The sequence below is a fragment of the Carassius auratus genome, unplaced genomic scaffold (genome assembly GCF_003368295.1).
Source record: "Carassius auratus strain Wakin unplaced genomic scaffold, ASM336829v1 scaf_tig00002602, whole genome shotgun sequence".
NCBI lineage: Eukaryota > Metazoa > Chordata > Actinopteri > Cypriniformes > Cyprinidae > Carassius > Carassius auratus.
The window spans coordinates 114,512-136,875 of NW_020523466.1; the positions used below are offsets into that span (position 1 = coordinate 114,512).

At 36.9% G+C, this 22,364-nt stretch overlaps 1 protein-coding gene across 2 annotated transcripts in view; it reads right to left on the reverse strand.

Moving 5' to 3' along the window:
- ppp3cca (protein phosphatase 3, catalytic subunit, gamma isozyme, a) overlaps positions 1–21,955 on the reverse strand; it is a 34,855-nt gene extending 12,900 nt beyond the window's left edge. Inside the window, exons 1-4 of one of the 2 annotated variants that reach the window (XM_026243116.1) lie at positions 21,156–21,955; positions 15,062–15,259; positions 12,678–12,802; positions 4,559–4,670 (exon numbers count right to left, since the gene is read on the reverse strand). In XM_026243116.1, the coding sequence (XP_026098901.1) occupies positions 4,559–4,670; positions 12,678–12,802; positions 15,062–15,259; positions 21,156–21,210 (490 nt within the window). In that variant the 5' untranslated portion in view covers positions 21,211–21,955. The remainder of the gene's footprint in view (positions 1–4,558; positions 4,671–12,677; positions 12,803–15,061; positions 15,260–21,155) is intronic. The other variant, XM_026243118.1, reaches the window with a different exon arrangement.
- Positions 21,956–22,364: the final 409 nt, after the last annotated feature.

The following is a 22,364-nucleotide window of genomic DNA, read 5'->3' on the forward strand; positions in this document are numbered from 1 at the left end:
TGAAAACAGTTTCTGCTTAATATTTTTGTCTATCTTTTTTTTTTTTCAGAACCGTTTTTCAGATGATGATCATAAAGTTCAAAAGAGCAGTATTTATTTGAAAAAGACATGTTTTGTAAGATCATTAAAGAAAAATTCTAATTCATCCATGCTCCAAATAAAAATTATTTTCTTTAAAAGACAATTTACTGCTCCCAACCTCAGAACAGTACCTGGAATACAAAAAAACAAAAACAAAACAAAACCTTAAAAATTATTCCATTATATTGCTTACAAAAAAAATGTGTGTTATTGATGAATTTATCAAAACAACTCTATGTGCTGCTGTTTAAATGAGTTTTGTACATTTCTCAATTGTATTATTTACAATTCTGTTTTACAATATCAAAGTCAATACAAAGTTTCATTATCAAGACCATGTTAAATTACTTGTGTATAATAATATTCCATGATGTCACATGTAGTCATAACTACACAGTAATAACTACACCTAAAGCGACAAATCCTGCCTGCCAGCAGACACAAAAGAAGCAGGGACTATTCAATTTAATTCAAATGAGCCTAATTAGTGCAATGTGAATCCTTAATTCAGCTGCTGATTAAGCTTATTAATACTTCAGTATCTGGACTGAATAAGTCTCATTAGTCTTGTCTTCTGGTTTCCACTAAATACAGCTGGGTTATTCAACAAACCATATTAAACATTCGCTCTTCGAACGAGGTCACATGGAGAGCACTTGGGCTTCCACTGAACATTCAGCCATGAAACCACCTCCATCTTTGTTATGCAGAGCACAATACCAATGCTATTATGAGCTTAAGAGCAAACAGTGCTCATTTCAAGCACAACAGATTGGAGTGGTACCACTTAAATCAGGGATTTAATCAGACCTTCAAAAGAACCTTCATTTTAATTTAATCGGGATTTTACCAAGAAGCATAAGTATAAAACAATCTAGCATAATATAATATGAACTGCTATTATATTAACAATGATTAAAAAAAAAAAAGTCTGGTATAATCTTGCAAAAAACAAAAACAAACAAACATTGAATGTGCTTCTGGTAGCAGTTGCAAGTAATCTATTAATGAAATCAAATTTAAATTATTGTTTTGATAATCTTAAAATATAATGTATTAATAACCGTGTGCTTAAGGGGTGGCATGGTCTGCCGAACAGTTTTTCAGCGAAACATGCCACCCCTGGTGTGCTTTGCAAAACTTCATTTTAAAATGTAATGCATTTTAAATGTACTTAAATATGACATCCAAGTTTAGAACAGATATTAAAGAACACTAAAAGTATACCACAAATGCTTCTCAAAACACTGAACACTTGAAAAAATAAATAAATAAAAACAATAGAAGCAATCATGAAATTACAAAGAAATTTAAGTGGGTCAGAATAAGCACTCTAAAGCACTCTCACTCTGCATGTGAAAGCATTAAAGCATTCAAGTTTGCACTTCAGTATTCTTTTATAACAGGACCCCAGACAAACAAAATAGATAAAAGGAACCCGATTATTTTTTAAGTGCCACAAAATAAACATGTTTTATTTACTTTTTTATCACTTTAACATTTCATACTGTCATGCGTTTATGCCTCATCTTTTCTAGTCTTTATCGGCATTTTAACCCATCTTGTAGATGCCCTGGGAACTAAGGTTCACGTAAAGTGGGAACTAAACGTCTTTTCCAACATGAGAACAATATACAATCACAAAGAATGGTGTATTGTACAAAATCTGTGCCAATATCACGGACCATTACTAAATCAGCATCACTTGGCCATTGAGTGTAGTTTGAGCTCAACACATCCAGTCCGTTTTCCTTCATTAGTAACATGCAATTATATAGTAGGTGTTAAATCTTATCTTTAGCTTCTTGCATTCTTTCTTACGTCGACAACAGGTTAAAGTACAAATATACCGTGCATAAATTTAGCAGATGCTCCCATTTATAGTTATTTCTAGATGAGCTTATGGTCCTGGAACGGCGAATGGTTATTCTGAGGTAAATGGTTTGTGGCATTGTTTACAAGTTTTACTCATTTTCTGAAGTTTAAAACACTTAATGATCGATTACATGAGACATTTCAGTAAGCTGTACTGCAGGCTAACTTATAATATATAATTTGATGTCCATTCAGCTTTATTTTGTGCTATAGTCGTAAAGAGAAAAAACGACAGGTTTATGTGCCGCTTGAACTGATACTTTGCTTATTAAAAGGTAAAAGAGCACAAAGCTTATAGTGATTTTTTTTGATGGCATGTGTGGTACAAATAATATAAAGTTCATGCATTAACAGATCACATCATATAAACTAAACATTTTGATAACAAGAAGCCATATTAGTATCGATTATAAATGAGAACTCTTAATGATATTGCTAATATCTACACAGCTGATATCTTTACCTGTTGTAGTTTGTTCAAGTTGTGCACTGCACAATCTGTGACTAAGACCATGTATTTAACCAAATACAAACCTATAAACTAAACACTATGTCACACTAGTTAATGGTAGCACACTGGCTATATATTCCAGGTGACAAGCTGTTCAAAATGAAATAAAAAAAGTGGCTGCCGCTGCTATGACAAAATGTAAGGGCATGAATACTTCAGGTGTCAACAGCTGAAAATAAGTCCAGGTTGGTCATGTGATCTCATAACAGTGGCTTTAGGAGTCCTGTCATAACCTCCTGGCAGATGGGTTCTGGGCTCAGCAGATGCAAACCTGGTTCTACTACATCACATGAGAGAGAAGAAATTCTTTATGTAGGAGTATTCTTTCAGATAACAAATACGTCTTTGCGAGCAACTGCAGCGTAAATAAATCCAAGCCTGAAAAGAAGCAAAACAGCTTCTTGTGCCTCCATTCGAGATCCTGGCTGGTCATGCTGCATTGAATTAAGGCTTTAAATAAATTATTGTAAAAGAATGCTAATGAGAGGCTTCACAATGAAAAGACATTACCTCTCCTGATTTATGAGAGATTAATGCTGCATGTAGTGTACAGCGGATCATCGGGTCTGTCTCTTTGTGAGCCAGATGAGCCCCAGCCACTTCACTATGCAGCATACTAATAACGCACACCTGGACACTTTCTGGCAGCAGACATGGTGCTCTACAAACCTAACTCTAATAGAGCCGTCTGCTGGCCCGTTTTCTCAGAGGGACAAAGTGCTGTTTGCAGAAAACAGAGCACGTAAAGCCCGTAAAACAAAGACAGGACCTCTTTATGAACTGCCTTTCACAGAAGTGGGAATATTCATTTGGTCTTTAAAAACGTTGCTCTAGATCTTAGGGAGAGTAGAGACCAATTTCAGACAGTAAGGTCCTAAAAGTGTCTAATTTTCCCAAACCATTGACATCCACTGAAAATATGTGGACAGATTTTTTATTTTTATTTTATTGGCTGAATTTAAATAAAGCTGAAATAAAATATTAGATTAGATACAATTGTAAAATAATAATGGAAACTAAATTTATTAAAATAATACAATAAGGAATATTAAAGTATTACTAAAACCACAAAGCCCGTGATTTAATTACATAAACATAAATGTGTTCTGCGAACACAACATGAGCCAATCTTCCAAAACATGAAGTGCTTATAAACAAAAAAGAAGCAAAACAAAACCAAAAATGTTTAACATTTGAAAATAAAGAAATCGAGACTATACATCTTAGTATTGTAATTTCTTAAAAAAAAAATTGCAGTAAAGCCAATAATATTTATTTTGTTTCAAATATTTATTTTAGTAATAATAATATTTATAATACAAATAATGATAATTATAATTATTATTTATGATATTTAAAATCACAAAACCTGTGGGCAAATTATGCCGCCCTACAAACAAGCATAGCAAACCTGGAATTTGTAAACTGCATTTTAAATTGCAATTTTTTATTCAGAATTTTTTTATCTTCTTGGAAGATTGCTAAATTCAATCCAAAACTGTCAGCAATGGCGCCACCAGGCAGTGACCATATTGTGTGATTCTGGCATGCTGGGAAATTGAAACAGTAAATATGTTCCAGCCAAACTTGATGTAATAATACATTTCACAGCGTGAGCAGCTGCCTTGTGTAGTTTTAACCCACATTAAGTGAAAAATAACTATTCAAATCATTTAATCAACTATTGCTATTTTGCTGAAGTGGTTCTCTCAAGCATCAAGATAAATGAGACCATACAGGCCCTCCAACTCCAACAAAACTGATGTGATGTCAGCCATAGGCAAAGCAGTAAACAGAAGTTACAGTCATCACGAGCAGCTGGCCCAGTATACAAATCTGCTGCAGTTATATCAAGCAAATATGCTTTAAGAAACACTGCAGTACGGAGTCCACTCTAATAAAGCAAATCAATTTTGACCGCTTAACTGCTGGAGTAATTTTATACTGTTTGCACAGTAAACAAAAGTGCTAGCTGGTGACAGCTGGCTGAAAATGCAGCTTTCCAGACATCAAAGAAGCCTAAGGCTAAGGCTAGGCAACACATCACTTAGCTCTCAGCACCACTAGATGCTTCATTCCCACAGCACTCACATTCCTGTTTGAAGGTGAAGTATTCTGTGAGGTGCCGACACTCATGGTTGCCTCTGAGGAGGAAGAGGGTGTTGGGGTGGTTGATCTTCAGAGTCCACAGGAACAGCACACACTACAGAAACACAGAGAGAGAGACAGTTATAATCCTTAAGATACTTGATTATTAATGTCAGTTGCCACAGCTATGAGAGGAAAATGAAGACCGGTCTTTTACATCAACAAACTATGGAAAACATCCCATTTAAATGAAATAAAAACAGATACATGAAAATATCGATTCTATACAATCTTTCATTTTCTTTATTTGATAAAAAAAATAATAATAATAATAATAATGTTTCCCCAAGAGAAAACAAAAAAAAAATGTTTATTAGTGTAATTTCTGAGTAAAAATTATATATCCTAATTATCCTTATATAATATATAGCAAAACACTTTAAGAAATTTACATTCATGCATTTAGCAGACACTTTTATCCAGAGATACTTAGTGTATTCAGGCTACACATTTTTTTAATTAGCATGTGTTCCCCCTGGGAATTAAACCCACAACCTTTTGTGCTGCTAATGTAATGATCTAAAACTGAGCCACAGGAAGCAGAAAAAAATAATCAGATGTAATTCTTGTAAATCTTCCTTTATTGTAGAAGAAAGGCACTTTTTCTATTGCATATTAAGGTAATCTGACTGTTTTCAATGCCCAAAGGCAAGATTATAGCACAATCACTGTCCTTTCAATGTTTGGTGCTCAACAGATGGCCAACTGGGTGCACGAGGGACTGCGTAATTGGGAGTGAGTGGTCACATGGTAATTATTCCAAATGACACATTATTCTAAACAACAGGTTTGTTTGGTTCATTTACACATCTAAAATTCACACTAAAGTATAGAACGTGCTTGGCAGCAAACAACAAAAAAACCTTGGCAATACACTCATCGTTTAAGTGAGATGCCTGATCGTCTAAGTACAGTACAGAGTACATGCACACACTCTTTTCAGCCTCATTAAAATCTATTTATCTTAATCCCCCCACCCCCTTCCTTTTCATTTGCATGCAAAATCCCAGACACCACTCAATGTGGGGAGAACAGGACACCAAGGTAACCAAGGACGACAGGTGTGCATTTAAATGACATGTGAAATAATAGACACGGAGGAGGGTGCGAGCGGGAGGTGGGATGCAACAGTGCCGAGAGCTGGAACCAGAGCCTACGCAAGAGGAATAATGTGCTGAAAATTGCAGGTAATAGTGGCTATGAGAAGAGGACCTGAACAAAGGCTATCATTGCTGAATAGCAGATAACATTTTTTGCTATGTCATTTCAAATGAGAGGAATTCTCAGAATTCTGAGACTTTCAGTTCCTGAATAAATTCTGAGGGGGGTTTTACACCTGGATAGATCGATTGCTTTGTTTCGAAACCGGGGGTTAAATCGCTACAATGTTGCAATTTCATCTTGGTTCCATTCACATTCACAAGGCCATATTTACAAAAACAGACCAAACTTTGTTAATACAAGTCACATGCGAGTGAACTCTCCTTTGATTGTTCAGAGTGCATCTTTTTATTTTCCGGGATTCCAGAAGTGTTCACGGGATTATTGTGGCTTTTTTGGTCACTGTTGTTATATTAGTTCATTATTTTGAGCAGGAGTCAAAACTTAGGCGAAACAGCTTAAAGGTCCCATGACATGGATTATTTCCTTTTCTTTAAATGCTTTTTAATGTTTCCTTAGGTGTACTTATATTGTTAGTATGATTTTTGCATTTAAAATTTAGAAATAAAAAGCATTTTTAGATCCTGACATTAGCCCTCTGGCTTGAATGCTCTGTTTGAAGGGGCGTGTCTGCTGTGAGACTCCGAGTAAACCACAACTGTTGTGATTGGCTGACATCTTTGCATACAAAATGCGTTCATGTGGAACCCCTCTCAAATTATATATATATTTTTTTTTATTTATTTATTTATTTTTACTATTACAGCTGTCGAGATTAACGAAATCGTGGAAGTGTTGATTATATAATTATTTTTTCGATCTTTTCCCATCACATGAAAGGCTGCAGTGATGAGCACTGAGTAGACAGAGTCTGTTTATCACATGGATGCAGTGATCTCGTCAATATTGCAACACGTTATCTCACAAAATGCTTTCACCACAGCTAACAGCAAACACATGAATACAGTAAGAGCTCCGTTGTGCAGCATAACGGCGTCATTCATTGCAACGGCAGTTTGGGCAAGTGTGCAGATATACTCGCGATGTGTAACAGCTCCGGAAAAAAGCAAGCGTTCTTTGATCGCTCTCTGTAGTTAAATCACAATTTAAATAACAGATTTGTTTCATGCTACTAAGAGAAACAACGTGAAGTTGATTGTTTAGTCACTGGCTTGATTCACTGATGCATAAACAGTATTAAACGATTTAGAAAGAAAGTCTGTGTGAACTTGAATGATTTAGCTACCCATCAGAAATCACTGATCACAGATCAGGCATTAATGAACACTGTTACTCACTGTTTGTGCCGGTGCTGTCGAATCCATATCATAAAAGTCTGTAACGCCTGTGCTGACATTGCGACTGAATTATATGTAAATATTTGGGCGGGCAAAGCAGAGAAAGGGGAGGTAACAATTCTCGTTGCAACGTCACAACGAGGAGATTCAAGATCAGCCTGATTGAGCTTCCATTTTCTCAAAGGCAGAGAAAGATAGAACAATCTCAATTTACACCGATTCAAATTTCTAGAAACTTGGGGACCATATACAGGCTAGGGGAACTCATATTAATCTTAAAAAACCTCAGAAAGTGAAATTTTCATGTCATAGGACCTTTAATGTACCTATTGCGGGGAAGGAAGAGCAATTAGAATGCTGTTTGGCAATGTGTTCACCTGACCAAAATTCAAATAAACATTACACTTCTTCCCGGCACCAAGATAGCCCACAGTTCATTTTGGGAGCCATTAGCAAATACAATTCCTGCTGCTTCGCTCAACTTTACATAATTACCCATCATACATTATCATACAGGCTGGTTCATTGGTCCGCTGGGTTGGACTGCTTTCACACTTAGAGGGATAGTTCACCCAAAAATCTAAATTATGTCATTAATAACATTAATCTTCGGAACACAGTTTAAGGTATTTTAATTTAGTCTGAGAGCTCTAAGTCCCTCCATTGAAACGGTGTGTACGGTCTACTGTCCATGTCCAGAAAGGTAAGAAAAACATGATCAAAGTAGTCCATGTAACAACAGAGGGTCAGTTAGAATTTTTTGAAGCATCGAAAATACATTTTGGTTCAAAAACAGCAAAAACTATGACTTTATTCATCATTGTCTTCTCTTCCGTGTCTGTTGTGAGAGAGTTCAAAAAAAGGGGTCTGTCATATACCGTTCGCGAATGAATCATTCGATGTAACCGGATCTTTTTGAACCAGTTCACCAAATCGAACTGAATCGTTTTAAACTGTTCGCGTCTCCAATACGTATTAATCCACAAATGACTTAAGCTGTTAACTTTTTTAATGTGGCTGACACTCCCATGGAGTTAAAACAAACCAATATCCCGGAGTAATTCATGTACTCAAACAGTACACTGACTGAACTGCTGTGAAGAGAGAACTGAAGATAAACACCTAGCCGAGCCAGATAACCCTTTAAAGCTAAATGCTACAGAGTTAGTTTGCAATCGGGACGAGCATCGGGATTGTTTTGGTGCGGATCCGAGTGCAATTGTCGTGTTCACATATTCCTTAACAAACTAAACCAAGGGAGAAAACGCACCAGGTTCTGAAACAGAGGCTCAGGTGTGAAAACACCCTTATTCAATAGAGCTCCAGTGTGTTAATGTTGTGTATTAAGACAATTCAGACTTTAAACAACCTGAATAGAAACAGTTTTCTATTTTCATATATTTAATATATTTAATAGCTAAATTGCAAAAAATGTTACAGTTTTTACTGTATTTTAGATTTAACCATTTTTAAAAAACCTTATCGACCCATATTTTGAATGTTACTACACACATTACACATACACACACACACACACACACAGACACAGTAGGGGTGCTCCGATCACGATCGGCCAATCGTTATGCGCATCTCGTCAGTAAAGCCGGTTCTCTAATCAGCGGTTAATTCCATCAGGTGCGTGATTTCACATAGAGCAGCTGTTACTACACAGAGCCATTGTTAATAGACAAAATGCGCAAATCCACTTCATTTTCAGCGTTTATTGGCGTGTCTTCTCAGTTAACAACGGCTCTTAAATTTGTTAATGAAAATAAATAACTGCATGCAAGTCACTGCATGAATGACCCTTAATGTCCAACTAATAAACTCCTCCCAGGATCAAAGTGTGAGTGGTCAGTGACATCAGTCATGTCAGCAGAGACTCGCAACAAGCGAAGTGTTCCACGCTTTAATGCTCTATGACTCATCTCTTTTGAAAGGGTACAGTGTCTGGCAAGTTATCAAATAGCTCCAGTCAGACAACTCCTCTAGTGACACATCCAAATGAGACAGACTGAGAAAGAGAGGTCATTTACCATACAGCTTAACAAGGTCTCGGATACCTCTGTTCTCCATAATTAAGCATCCACAGCTCCTGCAATTTCATGTTTTCTCTTTTAAGAGTAACATTTAGTGAACTTGCAGAGCCTACATTTACCAAAACCAACCAATCACATGAAAAGTAGCAGCTTGAGTAAACTGGGAGATTCAAAATGGACCGTTTCACATTATGCAATGCAAATTTTTTTGGTTAGTTAATCAGAATATTACTTTATTATTATTATTATTATTATTATTATTATTATTATTATTATTATATAACAACAATATCATATGCACACATATAAAGATAAATCCCCAGCTGCCACACTCCTTCACTTCAACTCAATAGGGCTGGGAAATGATTTGATGATCCAGAGGTATTAGGAATCATTCATCGCACCCAAAGACAAACTGCAGTGCTTAACAACTATAGGACAGCAAGAGCTAAATAAACGTATCACTGCATCTAAACAAACAGCATGCCTGCTAGATCCTGTACCCACTAAATTACTGAAAGAGTTGTTTCCTTCAGCAGTTTCACTTACTGTGTTTTACCGTGGTAAATACATGCTCAAGTCGCTTTTGTTCTTGCGTTTGACTATCGCAGGACTCTCCAGTTTTGGTTTGCTATATAGTAAGGTGTGGCCAAAGCCTTAATTTGTTGTAGTCCCTACCGGCCATTTTTGTAGGAATTTTCCAGAATTTTAAAAGACAGATATCTCTGTTTGCACTGAACTTTCAGCTCTGTAACTTTGCGGGCAAAGGAGTCTCACATAAACGTAGCAAAACATATAACAAAAATTTTTGAATGAATCTTTTTGAACACTTTTTTTTTTTTTTGAACACTTATTGTCACTTGCTTCTTGCCTGAATGAATCAGCTGTTTGAACAAATCGACTGAATTAATGATTCAGTGACAAAGACAGTGACTTGTCGCAACCCATTTAAATAATTCAATCTCTATATTCATACATTTATTTAAAATATAGGTCAACTCTGTTCCTGGGGACCCACTGGCCTGCAAAGTTTATTTCCAACCTGCTTCAGCACATCTGGCCTGGGACTTTTCAAGTGATCTTGACGACCTTGACTTGAACTCTGCAGGACAGTAGGTCCCCAGGAGTAGGGTTGAAGACCTATGATTATGATAAAACATTCATCACATAACATTGTTATTATGAATTTAAATGCTTTCATGACACCTCTAAGCCTCATTAAACAGTCTGTAGATATACCTAAATACCACTTTTGTGTTCTTCTGTGCCACCTCTGTAGCGCAAAGAAATTGTTTTTTATACTGATTTCATTTATTTGGTACCTTATGCTTCCTGATTGTGTCTTATTATACTAATTGAAAGTATTGCTATAATTAAAAGCAAAAGAAAATGTTCTAATTATAACTACACAGGGTGCCTTTGATATTGATACCTAAAAAGTATATGGTTTAGAGCAAACATGAAATAAGTTTAATGTTATAGATTATAAAGGTTTTTAATCATGAAATTAATCTGAAAGGTCGTCTAAAAGTTACCCCAACTTAGAGCTCCCCCAGTGATTTTTGGCCATTTCCACCACTGACAATAACCATAGTTTACAAACACAAATTTGTTCTAGATGTCCAAAGTATATAAAAAGAATAAACCATGCTCAGCTGTTCACAAGGGAACATTTTAAGCTCTGGACTACACAATAGACATAATATGTGTTTATAATAAATACTGAATACTAAGTAAGCCTTCATATCATGAAGCCACAGTGTGAAGTGAACATATTTCTCCAATCTTTAAAAATAGAAAAATAATCGAAAACAACACTAAAGAATTGACTCCAGGGTTAATGCTAGAACCAGGAATCAAGGAGTCGATTAAAAAATATGGAATCGAACAGCCCTACAACTCAGCTTTTTCCCTTGATCTGCTCAATGTTACAAAGGCAAAGCAAATCATAATACCTCATCCTTTCTGACCAGCCACTGTAACTATGGTAAAGATGACAGTTTCCCCAAAGAAAAGTCTAGAAACTACACGACTAAATGCAATTGTTGACCAGCAAATCTTTACTGGAGATATTATGGTATAATCTGTTTTACCTCTCTTTTGTGCTTATGTGTGGCAGTTGATGCACTGTTGGTAATGTGGCAGTGTAGCCAGTGATAATGCCTTAACAGATGGTTCAGAGAAGATGTCAGATTCTCAGCCAAGTAAGAATGAACCCAGCCTTGCATTCAAATACATATCCCCATTGGAACTATCACAAACAGTGAAAAAATATAATACTTAAGTATTAGGAAAAACACTGGTGTTAGGGTAAGGATATTGTTAAACTGTGCATAGACTGAACAAAAATAATACTCTTACTTAGCGGCCTAGATAGAATATGCACTGATACACTAGCTTTCAAAAGTTTGAGGTCAGTAAGTGTTTTTTTTTTTTTTTAAGAAATTATTCAGCAATGACACATGAAATCAAAAGTGATCGTAAAGGCATTTATTTAATAAGGTTACAAAGGATTTTTATTTTGAATCAATGCTGCTCGTTTTTAACTTTGTTCATCAAGCAATCGTGACAAAAACTCATCACAGTTTCAACAAAAATATTAAAGGTGCACTAAGCGATTTTTGAAAAACACTTTCGACTAGTGTCGGACCAAGCCCCAAAACAAACTCGCAGCCAATCAGCAGTAAGCGGTGTGTCTAGAAATGATAAGGAGAAGAGAGAGCTCAGTGAGTGCACAGGACAGATATTAGCAGATTGACTAAGATAGCGAGAGATGGCAGATTAAAAAAAAAAAAAAAAAAAAAAAAAAAAAAAGAGGAACAAAACATTTAAAAGAAGGGTTACGATCAGGCAAGAGGTAGGACCCATATAAATACTGGAGCAGCTTCAGGTGGTTGAAAGGACTCAAGGAGCAGGAAGACCTGGATTTGGATGCAGATGTTGCTTTGTTTATTCTTTGTAGGTGAGTTATGATGATTTATTATATTCAAATATTCTGTGTTGGCTTTTGCTTGAATATGCTTGGCTGGCAGGCATAGGAAATTCAGCCATTGTCGCTGCCAGGGTTGTGAATGTGGGGCGGAGTTATCATAAAGGGGCGAGGTCCTGTTGGGGTATGGGCATGTTTGTTTTGGTGCTTTCAAATATCAACATCTTTTTAAGCAACACAACTGTTGTCAATTTTGATGATAATAATAAGAAATGTTTCTTGAGCACCAAATCAAATTTTTACTGTATTTTTGAGCAAACAAATGCAGCCTTGGTGAGCATAAGAGATTTCTTTCAAAATCATTCAAAAAGCTTTTCAATGGCAGTATATTGGCAAGAAAAAAGAAAAAAATGTGTTTAAAGCTGTGGGTACTACACACTTAGGCGCTTAGAGGCTAAATACATCAACATATTAGCCTAAATATTAAAAAATAAACAAATAATTGGACTGTGGACATGTAGAAATCTTTAAATAACAGGGTTTCAGTGTCCAGAGGGAATCTGTGAAGCGAATTTCTGCAGGTGCAGATTCCATGTGGGCCTCTTATTGTAGATCTTTTAAGAACACGCACTCACCTCAATACTGAAGTATCCTCTGTCCACATAATCGCCCAAAAAGAGATAGCGCGTGTTGTCGGGGGAGCCACCAACTTCAAAGAGCTTCATGAGGTCGAAGAACTGTCCGTGAACATCACCACATACTACAGGAAAAAGGGAAGCACAACAAAAGCATAACATGATACATCACTTTCAGTGAGTGATACTCAATGCCTGCCTCAGACTGAAATCAATGGCAACTGTAAGCAAAGTGAAACGATAAAAGGTTTTTTGTATCACGTCATATTAAAAGCAAATGCCATGGAGATAATGGACTGGACGGAGACCAAACACTTCACTTAAATCCATCCTACCTGCATCATCTAGCCAGCAACGGCCACATGTACAAGCCTACACTGTCACTTAGCAACACCGACACTATATCTGAAAATACAGAGGCTGGATCCATTTATAAAACAGGCTGTATCTAGAGCCAGAGGGGTTTGTGGCATCTATTCATTTGTTTTCAAATGCAGCAATATCTGTAGAGGACAGATGAGCTCTAATTTATCAGCATCATTAAATACTGTGACATGACACACACAACATCTCGAAGAATTAAACCTTGAAGCACAACATCTTCATCAAATAATTGAGTACGTTTAACAGGCTCTGTTTGTCACTGATAAGACCCATCTGAATTTTAGATTACCCAGATGCGATGCAGATTCTTGCGTATAATCAGTAAATTCCCATTATACGATTTCCTGTCACTCTCTTCTATCTATCTGTCAAATAAAAGACGCAAAAGCTAACTAATTTACTATTATGCAATTTCTCATAAACCAGAGTGACCAGATTGGTCAGATATAGATATATATATATATATATATATATATATATATATATATATATATATATATATATATATATATATATATATATATATAGAAATGTTTTGTAGTAATACTACTACAATTATAGGAGATATCACAAATTATTTTCAAGTAAATTTAAAACTAAAGCAAAACTAAAGCTAGAGGTGAATTTAGGCAATACAAATTTACAGTAAAGTAACTAGTACTGTCAAATCGATTAATAGCATCCAAAATAAAAGTTTGTGTTATTTACATAATATATATATATATATATATGTGTTTGTGTGTACTGTGTATATTTAAATACACATACACATACATGTATATATTTAAGAAATATAAGTTTATTCTATATAAAATAAATGCACATTATACATACTGTAATATAATATTATACAGGTTTATTATACGTAAATAATATATATTACATATATTTCTTAAATAGGCACATATACACCGTACACGCAGACATATTATGTAAACACACACTTTTATTCCGGATGCAAATAATCGATTTGACAACACTAGAAAAAAACTGAAATTCATTTTAAGATCTGTTAAAATTACATTTAACAGTGTTCTTATATCAGTAGTGTTTTTAAAAAAGTTAACTTTAGATGACAACAAAAGTAAATAGGGGGAATGAGCATGCACAACTAAATATCTTATATTGCCCAACTGATAGAAAACCAATCGATCAATTAAAAATCTATTTAAAAGCTGCAACCCTTAAATCATTCATCCTTAATTTTTAATAGTAAAGTTGAATGTAAAAAGTAAAGTGGCAGGTGCACTCAAAACCAAACATAATATGAAAGTCTTCCTTTAGAGTTTTTGCACATCCCTCTAAGAGTCCACTGAAGAATCACTGACCACATTCTGCTGCAGAATCCTAGACTGTTTCCTGTGTTGCGCTCCACTGATCTGCAGACAGTATCTCCAAATAAGTTTGCCACAGCTGATTCTCCACAGTGACTGTTTGTAACACTAAATCAGGTATTCTCTGCAAAGAACTCAACAGCAATGCCAATATAGTGTGCCTGATGAAAACTCTTCACAGATGGAGTACGGGCCTACTTGAAAGTTACTTATCAACCAAACCAATCGTTTTATGATTTATTATTTTATTGTTGGCTAAAGGTTCACACACTGATGCCAATGAAGTGTAATAAATGAATATCTGAAATGTTGCATGAAGTTTCCAAGAGGAAAAACACCTTCTTTTTTGGAGCATTTTTTCTTAGGAATCTTAGCAAAACAAAACCAAAGTCAGAACAAAATGCATTTTATAGGGGTGTTCCGATCACGATCGGCTGATCGTTATGCGCATCTCGTCAGTAAAGCCGGTTTTCTAATCAGCGGTTAATTCCATCAGGTGCGTGATTTCACATAGAGCAGCTGTTACTACACAGAGCCGTTGTTAATAGAGAAGATGCGCAAATCACGTTAATTTTCAGCGTTTATTGGCACATCTTCTCAGTTAACAACGGCTCTGCGTAGTAACAGCAGCTTACCGCCCTACTAAAGATGCTCTTGCTTTCTTACCAGTGATTGGTGCCTCCACCTCTAGCATGCACTTCTCCTGCCTAAGGATGTTGGCACCCTCGTTTATGATGCGCAGTGCAACGTCCTCCTCCACTCGTCCCTCTTTGATCAAATGGTTCTTCAGTATCTCAGCATTGGGTTTACCATCCACAAATAGGTCCTTCACTGTCAGCCGCTGGTGAGGGGGCAGTGGGACTGCTGTAGGTACAATAAGAGCAAAATATCAGTTGACAATATGTGTCATTTTTACAAAATTAACAAGGCAACTGCAAGTATGGAAAACAAGCTTCAGTCATAGTGCAAAAGCCCACTACGAGTGATAAAGAGCCAATATAAAAGAGTTAAGGTTAATAAAAGGTAATTTAATTATTCAAACGATATTAATAAATCACTTTTTAAATGGAGAGATTAATAGGCATACACCCCATTTAACAAGTTCGGGGTAGGGTTGGGTATCAACTGGGTTTTATATGATACTGGTGCCTAAACTGATACTTCTATAAAAATAAATAAATAAATAAAATCCTAAAGAGGATAACATTAAAGAACATTAAAAAGATTTAAAATAAATCCATAGCTTTCACACACTCCTTGGATGCTCTCATTTCCCGAGTTGTGCTTCCCTTACTCTAAAGCCCCGGTAAATACACAGGTAAAGTGTTCCGGCAATTGTTCCCGGGTCGCTAGGTTTTGCACTTTCACACTGCCAGTGATTACCCGGGATATGTGTGTGCTTTCACACATAACCCGTAAAGATCCCGTAACGACACGTGACATCAGGGCGTGACATGTAATGTAAAACGTTAGGAACGTTATACTTTCACTGAAGCAAGCGAATGATCTCGGCGTCAGCGCGGAAATTGAGGAACAAACTGATCTCTGCTTCATTAGAGTTTGCACATATTTTTTCGTCGCGAACGTTGATCTTCCTTCAAAACAGCCGGTAAAAGAGTCGCGCAATAACACGCGTCATCACTTCGACACGGCATTAGATCTGGCTTTTGTTCACACAGCACTTGTCCCGGGTTGAACCCGGCAATGTTACTAGGTCCCCGACCTGGGTTCAATGCCAGAATCAATCCCAGGACATGGTTGCATTCACACAGAAGGCAACCCGGCAATGTTCCGGCAATATGCCGGGTCGGGCGTGCAGTGTGAAAGGGGCTTAAGGCTAATAAATGTAGTTCGCGATTTGGGTCATTGTTTAATACAAAACCACACATAATGTTTCTACTGTATCTCTGTCAATAACTCTGATATTTAGTTAAAATAAGTGTTGTCTGTCCCTGTCTTTAATCAGTTCTGTGAATGACTGTATGCTCATTCTGTATAAAGTAGCAACAATGTCGTTTGTAAAGTACAGTCTTAGGCACATTGGTATTTTCACCCCAGAAAATGGTTTTAACTTCCTTCCATTACTGTCCATTACTCTCCATTAATTCATCACACTTGCATGTATATCACAATACAAAAACAATCTGTCGTTTTATTGCGACTAACTGCATTTTAAAACATAGTATTACATTTTTATTAATTTATAAAAAATAAAAAAACTTTACAAGTTATACAAAACGGTACATTATTAGCCATTTAGAAGTTATTAGTCATAACAAGAAAGTAATAATAAGTTATTTCCTAAAACCACTGCACATGTTTGTTGATGAAAAAAAATATGATTCTTGACTCTTGAGACTAATGACTCTTGCTCCAAAGGATGCACCTTTAAGGGAGGGGGAGGACTTAGTGTATTTCATATCTGCTCTTTATTAGTTTGACCTGCTCTCTGGAGCATCATGACATTTGCTGCTGCTGGGGCTAATAAGACAAGTTATGGTATCATGAGGATTCTATTGATTCAGCTCTCAGGTTTAACCTTCACAGACGTGAGAGGATCCTGAGATGTCTCGCAGTAATCCCTCACCTGTGCTGAACTGCCAGGTAATCTAACTTCACCAAATCCCTCAGCAAAAGTGCAGAAGTTGTCATAGAGAAGGGCTGTGGCTCAAGATGTGTTCAATAATGAGAATTCTGGATGATTCAAGGTTCCTTAGAAGCTTAAGAACTTCTAGATGATGTATACAGAAGTTTTTAGAAATCAATAGCAGAGATTTAATCAAGAGTACAGCATGCTGCTAATATCTGTCTTTTCTGTCTCTGTTCCCTCTGAAGAGTTAATTACTGAATGAAGTGAGGAATGTGTTTCTAGTTCTCAAACACCATGAAGAGAAAACAGGAAGCTGTGTGAACAGCCAGGGTCACTGGCACAGTCTTTCCCCCCAAGTCTGTCACAAAAGCTACGGTTGATGCTGCTGGTTCCACCGCGACCTCATTTGCATGCAACTGTCATAGTGTATTTTGGCTGCTCAGCCTCCGGCTCCAAATGTCTGCTTGATCGATAGCCAGTGAGAGCCCATATGTTTCAAAAGAAGTCAGAGCTAAACTTAATTTTATGGAAAGTGGGTTTTAAAACTGTGGTGTGACTGGTGACGCTGAAGGATATGTAACTTAAGACATCTGCAAAGCATTCAGAGGGAACAAGTAGCTGTCTGGCGGAAGCGCAAGGTGCACCGAGTCAGACTTTGACAACGCTCCCATTAATCTGGCGGTTCTATTAAACGTGCCCGGAATGCCAGAGCAAATATCTGAGCCCTCAACCATTAGGATTTCAAATCAAGCCACTGGATCCCACAACCAATCAGTAGCGTATCTGTATGACACTGAAATGTCTCATTAAAACAGATGTCGTGGTTTCAAACTTTTCCTGTTCACAGACGAAAATTCCCAGCATTCTAAAACCGTTTTGAAGGATCTCTTCATATGGCCACAGTTCAGCCTCTATCTCTATTATGTGGCCACCAAGTGGCAACTTTCCAGTCTTTCTCTTGAAACCAACATGGAAGTGACTTAGGCTGCAATTCATTGACTGGCCCCAAAAGGAAGTCAATTCCACAGACCCCATGTTAAAATGCCCAAATTTACAGTAGAAAAAAAAAATTACAGCCTGGTACATAAAAATGGTTATATAGCTGATTTTTCCTTTCATGACAACTGTGAGGGGGGTGAATCTTTTTTAATAACTCATAGGTTTAAATTATATTAAGCCTTAAAGTTCTGCATAATTAAGGATGTGCTCACTTTTGTTTGACAGGTGGATTGGCACAGCCGTCACCACTGTCGATCTAGGTGGGCGTGGTTTCAGTGACCAGCTCCACCCTCTTCCCACCTCTTTGCCCATTTCCGATTATCCAGGATTGACGTGCTGCAAATAAGGCGACCACCGGTTCCACCCACTTTGGGCTTTAGAAATGCTCTTCAGAAACTGTTTTTATACGGTCTATGGTGGCCACACCCTAGGGATGTGTCAATATTCAAGAAGTATTTCAGTTCAAACTGAATCAATGACAAATCAATTAATTCAAAGACATTTTAATTAGGCTTTGTCCAGTCTTCAGTTCAGCGTCACATGATCCTTCAGAAACCATTCTAATATTCTGATCTGGTGCTCAAAATGTGTTATTATCAATGCTGAAAACAGTTGTGTTGACTAATATTTTTGCAGAAACTGCGAGCAAGAAACAAGAACAAGAAAGTAATAATCAACTTTTGAAAACTCCTGCATGAAAAGATGATACCATAGAAGTGAACGTTTTTTCACTTAAATAATTGAGCCAAAATATACTAAATTGATGGGATCTCATTTACGTCAAATGCATTTTTTTTACTTTGGATAGAAATATCTGTCAAAAGCATTTTTTGTGACTTAAGAAGAAATGATAACTAAAGACTATGGTAGAAGAAAATCTAACACTTCCGCTTCTGGCATGAAGACATAACCCAAACATTAAAATCATTATGATATTCTCTGTCAGGAGTAAGCATGATGGCTCCAACAGCCATAAAAAAAAAAGAAAGTTGTGCCATCATGACGCAAGGCTGGACACAGCTGAACTTAGCAGAACACAGCAGATTTACAGTCAAAAAACATTTTTCAGCTCATGTTCAGTAGGTCACACATCTAAATAAAATACTGTAAGCAGTAAGGAGATAACACGGAGAGAGGGGTGAGAGCGGATGACTCCACCTGACCTGAGTTAAGGATTTGTACAATACGAGCTCACTCTCATAAGGACATAAATGAACATTATCTATACTCTGACTACTGAGGAGTATATAAATAAACCGTAAGCAGCCCTAGGTCCACAACACAGCCTGGGAATAGTGACGGTAAGCTGGGTACGAGCACTAAGAACAGATTAGGCAAAGCCTTAATTAGCCAGGGATTCCAGGTTCAGAGGCTGTTTATTTAGGGACTCCTCCTACTGCAAACAAGATCCTGACCCTAAAGTTCAAAAGAGAGGGTAGAGGGTTAAGGCCAGTGTGGAGAAACATCATCTACAAAATTCTGTAGGATGCTTTAAACCTTCATAGTGGCATAAAACATAGTGAGAAAGACAGATATGTGGCTAGAAGGGTTAGACACACAGATGCTCAATCTAAGTTTACACATTTGCATATGACAGTTCTGAACCAAACGCTTTGCATTTCAGTGTTACCAAAGACAGGCTCTGCCTTTTTCAGCCCTGCATACAACTAGACACTAGGCAGGCTACAAGTAAAACAGAAGAAAAAAAACAGAGAATAGAAACTGGTCACAATTTTTTAGCTTCTGTAACACTAGTCTTGGGTAACATCTGGGGATCAATGACTCAAATATGAGAAATGCCAACAGAAAGTGTACAGTTCTGATGTTAGTGAGCATTATCAGATGTCATTAGGCTAAGTTTACTTGGTTTGACCTTATTGGGTAAAATGGTTACCTAGTCCAAATGAAGCATGCATACAGTGAGTCTGAAACTATTTTTCTCTCACAAAGCCAGAAATGTATGTCATCACAGATGGATCTAACCGAAAACACTGTCTGAAATCTGTTTCACATTAAAAAAAAGTGTTTAGTATAACTAACATGTCATAACCTACGTTAGATGAAACAGGATTTAATTTTTCACAAAAAATAAAAAAATAATTGGGAGTGACAAATAAAGATTCCAGTTAAGATTTGAACCTCACTGTTGCTCATTCAAATGGAATTGAAATTGTCTTTCCAAAAATTCCTGGTGACAAACCTCTAGAAATATGTGTTGTGAAAACTATACAGTATTGCTTAGAATATAAGTCTATCCCACACTGCCTCATTTTCATTCAAATATATAAACTATATAAAAAGATGTAATATTACACATTACATAAAATAAGAAAATATGAAATATTTAATAAATATTTATATTAAATCAGTTAAATAACCCTGCTTGTGAAACATTATCTGATATTAAGAGCTACAGGAGGTTTGTGCCTTGAACCCCTTTTAAAAAGCACCACTGCATGCTAATTCACATAGATCTCTCCAGGAAAGTTCTCAAAGCTGATCCAAGCAGGTAATGTGAAGCATGTGTGTTTCAATTTACCCCATATTACTTATACCACAAATAATGCTAGGACCCTGCAAAGAATGGCTGACAGGAGCACAATGCTGGAAAAAAAACCCCACTATAACCACTGATAACAATGCAATGATTATGACCTCATACACCAGGTGTGTAGACAGAAATATTCATATTTCATATTTAACATAACATGAGCCAGAATCAAGGGTCACTCCCGCCTTCATAGTCACGGGCATGGCTGAACAATTTGATCAATTAACCGTTTAAAAGTAATCCGTTGTATATTAATATTTACAATATAAATTAGGTGTGCAGGTAGATCAAATTATGCCCTATTTTGAGTTGAAATGGGTGCACATGGTGAAAGAGTAATGGGATCATTTGTTGTCAATTCAAAAGGACTTGTGCCAAGATTACAAAATAATCTTTATTCAATTTAATTGCATAACGTTAGTTGCATTAACTGGATGTCAGAATAAACCTGCAATCTCCAATATGTTATTCTTGTGATTTACAGTGCAGGCAATCAACAAAACCTGGAAATTATTCAATGAATCAAATGATTGACCAAAATACCAGAGTGGGAATCCATTAGAATCAGTAGTAATTGCCTGTCTAGACACTGCATGAAATACAAACCGAAGTGAACTTACTTTTAATAATTCGTTCAGTGGTCGACAGCTTTTCTTTCGGCTCTTTGGTCGACATCTTCTCAGTTCAGTCGGGATTTATTAGCCAGTAAATAACCAAAGATATCCTCCCTGTTTGCTGGGGCCAGTCCGAGAAACAAGAGATCGCAAAGTGGCCAGGGATTCCAGAGGGTCCGAGAACAGTTCAAATTCAGACCAGCAGGCAGCTTTAACACTCTAACACAGCTAATTTAGTCAACGCTGAACAACAGTTGGGTACACGGGTCACAGGGTAACAGGGTAGCATAATAACATCGCCAGCTTGCCCTCGCTGACAGAAACACAACCACCGATCGTCGTTGACAAGCTAATGTTAGTAGAATCGAGCCAGGTCTTGGTGTTTTCCTGCTGACATTGATCTATCTATCAAGCGATCAGCCTTTCTCTTCCAGATATCTTGGGCTCGTGGCAGCGGGAGCCAGCGACACAAGATGATTAGGGTTTGGTGCGCAATCTTCAACGTTAATCCGATTTTCCACTTTTCAGAGTCAGAATGTCAACTCGTCAGTTTAGCTAGACACTCATAAGAGAGTTCGGCAAAATAATAACGTGCCGAAAAGCGCCGATTTGTCTTCATAAACATATGTCCTGTCGTGTGAGAACAGCGATTGCGCGATCCACCCGCCCACTCGAGCTAACCATATGGCTAGCAGTACCTTCCAATCATACTTTAGTTCCCAGCTCCTCAGATTAAACGCTAATCTCTAAACCTCAGACGGATTTCCTGCAATATGGCGGAGCTGTGGCTCTCGACGCGCTGGCGTTGGCGTGACGTAGCACGTAAAACAGACGCATAAGTGGGTCGTGCTGGAGGTCCCTCGGCGGTGCTCTGGTGAGGAAAGCAGAAATACTGCAAAGAGAAAGTAGTCCGTTAAAGTTAATGTGACGAGAATGTTTTAAACCCACACTGTAGGCCTGTTGCCACAAAGGATAAACTTAAAGAGCACCCTTTTCTTTTCTAAAGTTAGCCTAGCTAAACTGGTCAAGAGCAATAATTATGTGTTTTTATTTTTAACACATTTTTTTTGTCATGTTTATAAAGAAAATATAGGAAATTGTTAGTCTCATAATATTTTCCACATAATATTTTAGAGAATTAGGTTTTAGCGTTAGCAAAAGCTGTAAATGATAAAATCATTTATCTACCGTATATGCATCGTGGTTACTAAATAT